A 12,328-nucleotide genomic window follows, 5' to 3' on the forward strand; every position below is an offset into this window, starting at 1 on the left:
ACCATTGTGTTTTTAAGTTTTTATCACATCCAGGATGAAATCCCCAATTACAAAGCAGAGGAGCAACAGCAGATCTACCCATCCACTTATGTTCCTAGAGGAGGCACTTAGTTCATAGCTGTAGTGATGCCCTTTAGAGGTATAATATTTCACATGGTAAAGGTTAGGAATGTGGTGAGATGCTTGGAATAAGTAATCCCAGTGAAATGCATTGAGCTGTGTGGTTTGTTCTGGATTTGTTTGTAGGATCTCCTTAGCTGTGCTGTGTAGCAGAAGAAAATCTTCCCCTGTGCAGTCTGATTCTCAACTGTGCTTGTTATTTTGCAGGTACAGAGCTGCATTTTTTCACAAGGTCCCCACCAAAATAAGTTGTTGGCAGAACCAACTGGATTCAAGAGATTTCTTCTGCCACAAGGGTGGACTGTGACCCACAAGAACCTAACCAACTCTGAGTTGTTTCCTGGTTCCTACAACCACAGCTGATAACCACAGACCAACCTGAAGCTGTGCTGGGATATGTATTTGTGTATGGCTACTGTAATGAGAAGTATATTTTGATTTGCACATGCCAGCTATGGCTGCTAGTCATTTTCATGCAAGTTATGTTGTCTTATCCTCTGCAATTCCAATGTGATAACAGTTATTAGGCAGAGCATAATTTAGTACACCATGTTGACGAAGCTTTGTTTTAAGCTGTTCCTGTGTGCCATTTTAATGTGGTGTCCTCACATCATTAATATGATCAACTTAACCAAATGTGCTGGCTTGGTGCACAAAAATATGTGAGTGCAGTACCTCAATAAAATCAGGCATTTGCTTGTGTTGCATTTTTCTTAATTTATCATTTTTCCCCAACTTTCTTTCCTCAGAAAGTTATCGTGGATCTTAAAATTATTTTGATGGGAAAATTTCCCTACCAAATGAAGTTAGTCAAAAAGTGCCAGTCAAAGAGCAGAAGGAAAAATTACAATTTTTGCCAGTTTATTTTAATTTTGCCATCTGGTTTCCTTTGAGGATTCCAGCCTTGAGATTCACATAGAAATGAGAAATGTATTTTTCATTTTAAAACACTAATAAAAGATTTTTTAGAACAAAGAGGATTCAAGTTTTTTAAACTTCATACAAACTTGAACTGGTGAACCAGCAGTCTTGTAATTCTTAAATTGTGAAGTAATAAGATATCTTGTGTTGCAGATCAAAATATTTATCTTTTTGTTTCCAGGGCAATTTCTAAATCTTTGATTTCTCATACGATCATCCCTCAGATACTCAGCTTTTTATTCATTTTGAGTGTTTTAAGATACCAAAGTAACAAATTGTAAAACCAGAAGGCCCAAAAAAACCCAAACTTCTAGTGTTTTTCTCACTTCTAATGCCTATTTTTTTTTCTGGTCTTGTCTTAGGAAATGTATTAGCTAGTTAGTTTGTAATTAAGGGTTTCTAAATACCACAAAAAATACCTCCCACACTGGTTTCATTAGGTGATTCAGTATGTTGCCCATAACTGCTTTCAAACGTGCAATCACAACAAAGGTGTCCCTGTGCTTAACAGACATAAGGCTTAATGTACCTGTTAGGCATAGCCCTATTCTTTTTGCCCTGGGAGCATTTCAAGGAGCATTTTAAGCTTGTTGTTTAAATGACTGTAGTAAAGCAAACTCAAGGCTATTCTGTTACCATTACACATATCAATGCTAATAAAAAGAACTTGCAAGAGTTGCTGTGAGCACTTTTTTCCCCCTAAAAGTGAAGGAATTTTGCTAATCATAAGGCCAAAATAAAAATGAGAGGATGATGTAATATGCAATAGGCCTCAGTGACTGTGGGGAATAGAAATTCTGCATCATCTCCCTGTGTACTTAACCAATATCAGCAGAGCAGCACAGGCACCAGCCTCTGATTGATCTCCTTGGGACCAGGCAGACTGGGTGCTACTGGTAGTTCTGGGACTGGCTACATCTTTCTTTGAAGTCACACTGGTAGGAATAGCTCACTCCAAAGTGGTCTACCCTTGTCATCCCTGACATTCTCTAGATATTTCAGTATTAAAAACTGACTGCTCACTTGTAATATTGGTCTAAGTAGAAAAGACATAATGGTTCTACAATATCAGTCAAGTTTGTAACAACTTTCATAATTAATCACCTTATTTAGGTATAATTCATGAAAACTTTGGCCTTTGCAATTTCTAAATTATGGGACTAAAAACAAAGTCACAGGTTTATTGAATGAGAGTAATGTCAGTTTTAATTGTTTTCCTAACATGGCAAATGTTCAAGATTCCCAAGATGACTCAGTCCTTCAAGTTATGGCGCACATGAGGCAGGAAAAGCGTAAAGATTCAGCTTCTTCCTAGGATAGAAATGAGAAGCTTTTAAGTTTTCATCTATAAGCCTGAAGCTTAAAGAAATCTTCTGTCTCTCAGTTGCGGGTAAGGAATTTAATATTTTGTCAAATAAATTCAGAAGTGATTATAGCTCTAAGGTTGGAGGAATGCTGACGTAGTAGGTATACATGGAAGATGTATTTGTCCTTTTCATAGCTTTTTGTTTAGTTTAAAATGTAAGGGAAAACATAAGTAGAAAATATAAGTAGACTTCAAATGTTAACAGGCATTAAATAGGTGGTTAAAGAGTTGTTAATATTATATTGTGTTGAAAACATAGGATGAGAATACTATACAACAGACAAGCAATATGTTGTCAGTTCTCATATTTCATATGATAATCTGGATTCCACAGATAACACCTTACAATTACATGGTCCTTTGCCATTATTTCTGCCTCTGCATTCTCCCTCTGCTTTCAGGCAGTGTGTAACAGATGGAAACCCTTTCTATATTCAGGTGAGGACCAAGAGAGTACCAAAATGGCTCTGCAAATAATTTTCAAATAGCCATAGGACTGGACTCCATTCAGGGAAAACAGGGAGAAAAAAAAAAAAACAACACATGGAAATCGGGCCTTAGGTCAGGACCACCCTGCCCGAAGTTGTTGCTTAGCCCAGGAAGGAGAGTGATGTGTTCCTCTTGTTCCTGATGACTACCTGGTTCTGCAAACAAACGTAAGGTAAGTACCTTCCCCTTAATGAATGCACTGCAAAATGGAATCGTTATTTTTCCCTAAATGCATCAACCACAGAAATTTCAGTAAATTGAGTCTGCTCTTTCTACAATGCTGAATCAAAATGTCAAACCAACACAACTCAATTATAGGAGAGGAAATAAAGCAACATGCTGAATACCAGCAAGTTATTTATGCAATACTTCAAATTGCCAATGCTGTAACTACCTGTGGGAAATGAGAACAGACAAGAGCATAGATGGGAAAATTGACTCAGGGTAACTTATTAGCAAAGTTTTAGAATCCAAATTTTTTACCCCTTCTGAGTTTCATAGATCAGCTGCGCACCCTTCAGTCTGTTACTGGTTTTGCTAAAAAGTATTTTAGGTGCAAAGAATGAGGGGAGGGAAAGAAAGAGTCACAATTCTTGTATTTGGGTTTTAAAACAGGTAGAGGAACTTGTTATTTTTTTCATTTTGCGTGTTGCCATTCTTAAAACATAAAACCCAGACATCCTAAAATCCATAGTGAAGACAGCATTGCATGTGAAGCATTTTTCTTCACGTTCTTGAGCAAATATAAAAAGCTTATTTTAATGATGCTGAGAGATATGGTGCAGTACCTTTAATGTCATGTGAGGTCAGATCTGAGTGCTTCATACTGAATGAAAAGCCAGATATATTTCCAGTAACATAAGTAGATTTATTTATGAGGAATGCAAGAAATTTAGAATCTCTCCACAATTAATGGGAGATATGATGTAACTCCAAGAAATACATTTGGTATTAATGTAAAACATCGTTTAAAAGTAATAGTAACTGTTTGAACCGCAGTTGGGGAATCAATTATTAAGGTTATTGTCTCTAATGAGTACAGATACAGGTCAACTGAGTAATATGGTTCTTTTAAAGAACAAGTTACTAGATTTTGTAATTTATGTGTATTTCCTCTTCTTTATTTTGTCTATTTCAATGGGATAGCAGGAACTGGGAAAGCAAAGGCTGGGAGATCTAGTTAAATCTTATGAACAGCTAAGTAAAGTACACAAGTAGTAAGTCCTACAGATCTTTACCTCTAAACATACTGAGCCTGTACACAAGTTGGTGGCAAAGCCTGTTATAGTATCCTGGTAGGACTGTGATTTTAAAGATTTATATACTATAGACACATCTGTATGTTGATACATGTTCCTTTTGGGGCTGTCAATGTGGTCTGCCTTGGTCTTGCTGTGCTTTAGTTTTCATTCTCACCTCTTCTCTCTCCAGGGCTGTACAGGAGCCCTGTATAGCACCACCACTCTGGGGGGAGAAGGGTTGGAGGAAAACAGCATTTTCCGTCTCTTCCCAATCACATGCCTCTCTCTTCCCAGCAGAGCGGTATCTGCTGCCTCTTCCACAGTTGTTTGGTCCCAGGAGAGAGTTTTGCTTGAAATGGGAGTCCTTTATGCCAAAAAGTAACTCTGCAGGATGGAGAAGGTCCCGGCAAGTGCAAGGTCGCCTGTGACAGGCTTTGGGGTTTGCCATGAGTGACCCCAGTCCTCCAGTGGGATTGGCTAGGAAAAAAGGAGCAAAATAAGAAATGTACAATCCTCTGAGCTTCTACTGACCTCTTATTTGAAAGCTGTAGTAGCACTGCAGGATGCTGGGGCACTGTGACACTCATTTGGTATCAGTGTCATGAAAAATCCGGCCTGTCTGTCCTAAGTCTCAGAGTCTGATGACTGCACGCCATGGCTGCGTTTATGACAACAATACAAATGTGTGTGTGGGGAGACAGATGGAATGGAAATGTCTGTTTTTCTGCTAGAACTGAGAGAATAAATGTAAAAACTGCTGGGAATAGCCAGTTCTTATGCCACAAGAGCTAGGTTGTGAACTCAGTACCAGGCAGGATGAGATCCAAACTCCTCTCTAACAGCTCTTGAGTTTCAGTCATATCCTAGCAATATTTTCTCATTTTGGCTAAACAGATGAAGAATGACAGATTTCACTCGGTAATTTTATAGCAGATGGAGTTTGTAAGATAAGAGCTGGACTCTAATGTGTAAAGTGACTTTGCTTCTCTTTGACTAGATGGAGACTTGAGAGCACTCAGCCCTTTCCAGGATGGAGCTTTAAAGAGCAGTCAGTAAGAAGTAGTATGCTGCCTCCTGTATAGCTTTGCCTGCACCTACACTGCATTCATGATGAGGAAATGTGGAGGTAAATGCACCTAAGCCAACACATGAAGGATATTCATTTCACGTAAGAGACAAAAACAATATACACAAATTGCATTTCTCAGTTGATTTCTTTCTAGGTAAGAAATTTGAAAGTTCAGTCTGAAAATGTGAAAACTTCATCTCTATAAACCCTTGAGTGGTGTGACCTAGTGTTTGGCCAACTCACATGCACATGCTGCCTTGGCAGACCTTAGAAGGCAGATAATTGGGAATGCATACAGCAAACAAGGACCTATAGAGAAGAACTGGCAAAGTGTGTATGACAGTCATGGAGCATTTTCAGGTGTGTTAACTACATTTTTTGGAGATAGAGTGATCAGATCACTTGGGAGGGATAGGGAGTCTAGCTCACTAATGGGAAAACTGAGTGAAAGTGAGTTAATTACTGTGACAGCAATTTGAAAAAATGGGGTATGTGCAGGGAGGTGAAAGGGAGGTAGAAGAGGATAGGGCTGGGGTTCTCGGATGGCAGGGGAAATCTCTAATTGTTACACCCTTTTCCCCTCTGACTCCACTTTTCATTCCTGTGATCCACCATTATCACTTACTATTCTTCTGCATATGAATTTAAAGCTTCAAGTCAGTATGGAAAATACCTCTCACAAACATCATCTATTCTGTAAAGAAAAACAAAACAAAACACAAAAGGATCATAATGTTGACAGCAAATGTACGTCAGACCTACTGGTGAGTAACATGCAAGTGACTTCCTTCAAGTTCTAATGAATTTTGGGATGGAGATTTTGGGTCTGACTTTTCACTTTGCTGCTGATTAGCAAGCTAATGGGTGGCAGTTGTTGTAAAGGTCCCTCCAATGCATCTCAACTGGAGAGCTTGCTCCACTTGAGGAAAAGAGTGTTCCTTGCAGGTTATCAACAGGTGGTGTTTCATATTTATCAACTTGGCAACAGTAAGTTAGATGAGGAGCTGAAGAGTCCTCAGTGGCAGCAGTAGCATTTCAATAATGCAATTTTCCAAGTTACTCAGAAGACTACAATACCCTTTTTTAAAAAAAAAAAAAAAAAATGTTGTTGCACTGAGCAGTCACTTTGAAGTGTTAGTCAAGGGAAGTGGAATAATAATTTAACTCGCCCAGTAACTGTTAATTATGAGCCAGCCAAAAATAAAAATGTCACAAAATGTTATGTTTTCTGCATCTGCATCCATATCTTTTTGGAATAGCAAAAGGAAGCATAAAGTATCCCAGGACAGAGAATAATAAAAGTGCAGAACTCTGTTTCAGTGATATAATGAGACTGAATTAAATCTGAAAGTTGCTCTTGGGGTATTCAAACACCTGTAGAGAGGATTCCCTGGCAAATCATTGAGCTGCATCTGAATGGTGTTCAGCGTCCACTGCTAATTCCACACAGTAACATACAGGAAGAGGAAAAGGGAAATAGAGGAGCAACAAGCATGCACATTGGGAAAGGATGGAGTTGGAAAAGACTCTTTCAAAAGCAGACATGAGATAACAGAAAGCCTGCTGAAGGCATTAGTCCTTGGTCTGTCTGGTTGTTTACCTCAGAGATACAATCTGTAAAGCTGTATTGATCTGTCCTGTCAAGGACACTGGGCAGTAGAGGCCCAGGTCCAGCTTTATCATAAATTGCAAGAAGTCCCTTGGTTCAGGCTGGGACAAAGCTGAGAGGCGTAGTGCCAGTGGTAGTCCATCTGTTTTCTTGTACTATTTGAAAAGCACATAAAGAAGAAAAGAAGGACCAGGCGAGAGACAAAATGGTTTTGCACTTGGGGAACATGGGGCTTAGTGCTCCAGAGGGGATGTGGATGTACCCCGGTAACAGAAGTATTCAGTGCAGGCTGCTTTCATGTTATCTATGTGCAACTGCCACAGCTCACACTATCATTCTCAGCAGTGCTTGCGTTAGTCTCCCTTGTGACTTCATTTTTAATGGCAAATTAAAATCCAAATATTCACCCACTTCTATGCTTTTTTTTCTGGTGTCTAACACAGCAATAGAAATGTGAGGGAAAGATTTGGGGGAAAGTTATTTCTAGTCTTTTCACTTTTTAAAAATTTTTCCTTGTTTCTTCAAGATAGAACAGTGGTTGTGTGGATTTCCAGTCCCACAGCATAAGATGATACAGGGAAAGTACTTAGTGTTTTCTTTTCTGGCTCATGCCTCCCCTAACATTTACATTTTTCCAATTTATCCTTTCAGGAATGCTATGTTCAGATCAGTATGTAAGACTGTGGGGTTTGAGTGGAAAACACTCTATTAATCCCAGGTAACTTTCAGAATCTAAGCTCTTCTGAGCTTATTCAAGGTAAGTCTTGAAACCAATATGGGATGTGAATATTTTAACAAATATTTGGGTAACAGATAGACTTTCAAGTCTAATGACTAGGAAGAATAGGATCCCACAGTATCAAAGGCACATAGCAGCCTTTTACAGAACAAATTTTGAGGGAGGCAGGAATGCTGCACGTGCTTAAGAAGGGAACTGGAAGGGAAAAACCAGGGAGCACATGTTTCTCTGACAGTTGAGGAGCAGTTACAGTATTGCTAAGCATAAACTGAGTTTGCAATGTTTGTCCATTATTTTGTGCTAATCAGGAGTGTAAATTTAATATATACATATATCTTATTAAAACAAAAACATTGCCATAATCATCGTTTCTTATTTTAGCATAAGGAAATATAGTAGTTTCATTGTGCAATTATATTACTGGAAGCAATTTAAATGTCATCTCATTTCTCTATAGAACGTAATTAATATGTGTCTAATATACCAGGAATATTGTTGGATCTTATAATTTCATTTTCAAAACACAAGAACTTCAGACACAGAAGCCTTGAATCCCTAAGTAGTTGCTAGCTCTGTGTTAGCAGTTTTACAGAACTTTCCTTGTTTACATTGAAATGATCACTTCCCACCTCGCTGCCTTTGCTATGACTGCAGTTCCCAGGAGCTCTGAACATCGTATTCTAAAGCCTACGAGTGTTATTAGACAGGACTCTAAGCATTTCTTATTCCGCTGTCTACGTTGATCCTGTGCCATTTCCTTCAGTTCAAAATCCTTTGTTCCATAAGAAGACACTCAGGTCCATGACTAATAGAAATGCACAAGTTTTTTAGCATGGAAAAGGATCCACAGCAGCACGGGGCAACTTGGTATGACAGCTTTGGTTGGGCAGCAGGGAAGAGAAATGTACGCAAAATGTACGCAGCTGATATGCAGCCTTGAACATAACTGATCAGAGGCTAAGAGATGAGGCAGCGAGGGATTCAGGTAGATGTAGACTTGTGATATTGCGATTGTGAGGAAAGGAATCTGGCTTTTCCTGTGGATTGCTTCTGTTTACTGCTTTGAGTTGCCCAGGGGAGGCAATTGCTCTTTAGCTGCCTATGTCCCGTAGCTGCAGATTCTACTTCATACCTGTTGACTCCATTTCTATGGCATACCTGCATCCCTGGCAGGTGCTGTTTGTAAAGCTGGACCTCCAGGGAATGATCAATAAGCAGGTCAGTAGAGCGATAGATTAGATGAATGGTGTAGCAAGAGAGAACTGCTCTTCCCTGGGCAGCAGCAGCGGCACTCTCCTGCCAGTCAGAGCTTTGCTGCCATGTGTGATTTGCTGCCAAGTGTGACAAGTGGAGAATTGGATCCTCACTGAATACATTGAGACATTTTTCTTTCCTGTGTGTTGGGGCTGAACAAAATACCTAAGGGCTACCAGGAAAGCGTCACATGTGGCAGCCAAATTAATTTCCTCTGTTTTCTACAGCATTTTCCAGCTGCAAAAAGAAATGAGAAATAGTTGGCTACCAGTATTTTCAGCTGCATCTATTTGATCTTCCAGATTGGAACAGTTTAGCTGGGTGCTAGAATATCAGAGCAAAACTATCCTCACCAGTCTGAGACTGCTCTGAGACCAGCCGCACTGGGCTTCAGCTTGCACTGGGAGTTCCTGTAATACGTGTCAAATGTTTTTCAAACCTGTTTAAACTCCTAGGGGAAAACACACTTCTCTCAGTCTTGGACAGTGCTGTGTGGCCCTGACCCTTCTGCTCTGCATCTGTCATTCAAGAGTGCTTTTGTCAGCTGACAGCTGTAAGCAGAAGATGCCTGATGCTGCGCTCTTATGCACCGGTGTACGTTGGCCTTGGTTCTTTTAGAGCCCCTGGTTTAAACAGCTTTAAACAATATCAGAATTAGGCCCTGAATCTTAACTAAGGATCCTTCAAAATTTGTCACTTTTCTGTCTTATACACTTTATTTTCTCAAATAACCTTTAGCACATATTTAATTATTTGTGCTGTGGGTATGCATCAAGGTCTAGGACAGAATGTCTGCTCTGGGCTCTGTGGGCCCAGCCCCTTCTCCAGTACTTCCTGCATGCTACAAGAGTAGATAGAGGATTGTGGGGGTTTTATAAATCCAATGAGTTAGAATATCTTGAGGAGAGGGAAAAATGAGTTAGTCGAAGTACTTTTACATAAAGGAATATTTTCGTCACCACTGTTTGAAGTGTCCACCACTTTTGAAATACCAAAGTTCCATAACTTACAGGAAATGTACAATTACAGTAATATTTTCATTCAAAACTTCCTAATTTATGCAGGGACATCCTAAGTACCTACTTTAAAATACTCCAACATCAGTCACTGGTGAACTGTGATATCTGCAGGGTTCTCTCCATATGGCTAGACTCAACTTAAAGAAATCTTAACAGACAAAAAAAAAAGGTTGATTGTTGAAGTAGTCAGGGTGAGATGGGATTTAATCCCTGGAATACTGTGGTGTTGTGCTTGATGGCAAAACTCCAGGACAACTTTCACAGCTGAAGCAAGCACCTTTTTGAAGAAAATCCAACTCTAATTAGTAAAAACGAAGCCCCACATTGCAGTTGGTGGCAGACCAGCATGCGTAATATTTTCCAATAGTGTTAGATGAAGGTACGAGACAGCTGAAGCACAGGTAGGACTGAGATCCAATAATATTAAGCAAAGAGGGATGCATTTTCAAAAGCACCCAAGTGCTGCATGTGAGTACACAGAAGGAGGGGTCCACGGGGACATCTGCAGTACGTAGGTGTTTAACTGCAGTTGGCTTTGGTGCTGTTAGCAACTAGATGCGTTGAGACACACTTAGGTGCTTACCTCTGTCCTTACTGTCTCAAACACTTCTTCAGAAAGCAGTCTGTGTGAGCGAGGGGATGGTGGGAAATCAGAGGGAGATAAAGCTCCTGTAGTAGCTTGAAAAATTGGATGCGAACACTTCTTTAAAAGAGCATTTGATTCTGTTTCTGCGCCCCAGTCTCCCCGCTTGTAAGCAGGAGAGAGTGGTCCTGGGTGTGCTGTAGTGGCGATGTTTAGCAGTCAGGCATCGTCCGCTCCCAAGTGCTTTGCTCCTGAAGCCAGCTGTGGTTGCTAAGGGACAGCGACCTAATTGACTCCAACTTTGGCTAAGCCAAGCATTTAAAAGCAAGAGTGAAGTGCTAAGGACAGTGCAGCTCCCCTGCTGTCCACGTAGCAAACCAGATTTGGTACTAATGTGTTTTCTGGAGCAGACAGAGTTATTTATTTGCTGTTCTTCTCCAGTAAATTAGATGTTACGCAGTGTTCTAGAGAATTACACTAATTGCTATGGTAATCATAATAGGAAGCAATTACTTTCAGCAAATAAGTATTTCACCTTCACAAATTTGTTTGTGACCACACCTGGCCTCACTCCCAGCTTTATAACAAACGTTTTGCTGGAAACTAGAAAAGAACAGCTATTGCTGTGTTCTTCGGTGGGGAGGGCTTGAGATTCTGCCTGCTGGGGTCTTCCCTCTTGCCAAACCTCCAGGACATAAACAGTTATTTAAAAACCTCATGATTTTTGTAAACAGTCTGATCATATTGACAGGGCTGTTTTAGGACTGCTTTTTATTTGTTACTGGTAGCTCAGTGTAGGCAAAAATGCAAAATACCAGGACCTGGGAAAAGGCTTTAATCCATATGAAAACATGACCAGCTTGGTTTCACTTGAGCTAATCCACTATGTTGCTGTTACTTTCCTGTCTAAGGACTTCTGTGAAGACACCGATGTGAATATAGATCTAGGAGAAAAAAATACAGGACAGAATTGTTTGCAGTATTAACATACGGTTGTTATTAATGCAAACTGATCAAATTCTGTGGCATGAGAGTACCAAAATAGAATGCCTCACAAAGATATTAAATGACATTTAAAGATGAAATTCTTTAAGTTAACACCATGCATAGTAGCTTTCCTGTGTTTTGTTTTTACAGCAGGTCCTTTATTTTACCCAATACTGCTTGATAAACTGTTTTTTTAACCCATCGTGTCTGACCTAGATTGAAAATTCTCTTTGATAAACAACTACAGCAATGTTTGGCTATTCACAGCAGTATTCCTCAACATTACTAATGTTCATTAGGCCTGGCAGAATGAGAAATCCCCGTACTACTAATTACTAAGGTGCTGTGCTGCTCACATAAGTAAATTGGGGAACATCTCATCCTTGTTTGGTGCTAGGAAAGATGGATGGTGTTTTCTGCTCTGTTTGCGCTTTCCAGTGCGAGACCAGCACTGGAAAATACTGAGGGGGACTACTAGCACGGATGCTTTTTTCTGAAGGTGTAGCTGGAGGATCGATGAGCATCGACACAGTTTCCCATCGAGCTTGCCGGTTCCAAAGCCTTCTTCAGGGACTCCAGAGAAGCACAATCTGGAGCAGAAGGCTTGTATCAGTACAGCAGGTTAACAGAAAGTGACAGGGAGCTCCCACTAACTTTATTCACTAAAGATTTCGCTGAAGTCCTCAGCGTGTACTTGGTGGCCCAGCTTCTGTTTGCCAAGACTCAGTGCAAACCCAAAGCCCATAAAATGGGTTTAATCCCTCTAGCAACTGTATTGCCTCTGCAGAGCTCTACAATGCTAAATCATGCTGATGTTCACTGCTAGTTATTTCTACTACGGTGATTTATGGTCCTGGGCCTGATAGCCAGAACAAGTGGATTCCCAGTGGGTTTGCTGGCTGAGAACATTTGCTGAGTCCTGAATAGCACA

General features: G+C 40.1%; 1 protein-coding gene across 3 annotated transcripts in view; it reads left to right on the forward strand.

Annotated features, from left to right (window-relative positions):
• Positions 1 to 12,328, forward strand: part of SHISAL2A (shisa like 2A) — a 52,492-nt gene that overhangs the window by 15,412 nt on the left and 24,752 nt on the right. For all 3 annotated transcript variants that reach the window (XM_067001582.1, XM_067001583.1, XM_013176300.3), the window contains exons 4-7: positions 328 to 2,431; positions 2,846 to 5,263; positions 5,361 to 5,970; positions 7,467 to 7,572. In XM_067001582.1, the coding sequence (XP_066857683.1) occupies positions 328 to 483 (156 nt within the window). In that variant the 3' untranslated portion in view covers positions 484 to 2,431; positions 2,846 to 5,263; positions 5,361 to 5,970; positions 7,467 to 7,572. The remainder of the gene's footprint in view (positions 1 to 327; positions 2,432 to 2,845; positions 5,264 to 5,360; positions 5,971 to 7,466; positions 7,573 to 12,328) is intronic.

Source organism: Anser cygnoides, chromosome 8 (genome assembly GCF_040182565.1).
Source record: "Anser cygnoides isolate HZ-2024a breed goose chromosome 8, Taihu_goose_T2T_genome, whole genome shotgun sequence".
NCBI classification, from domain to species: domain Eukaryota; kingdom Metazoa; phylum Chordata; class Aves; order Anseriformes; family Anatidae; genus Anser; species Anser cygnoides.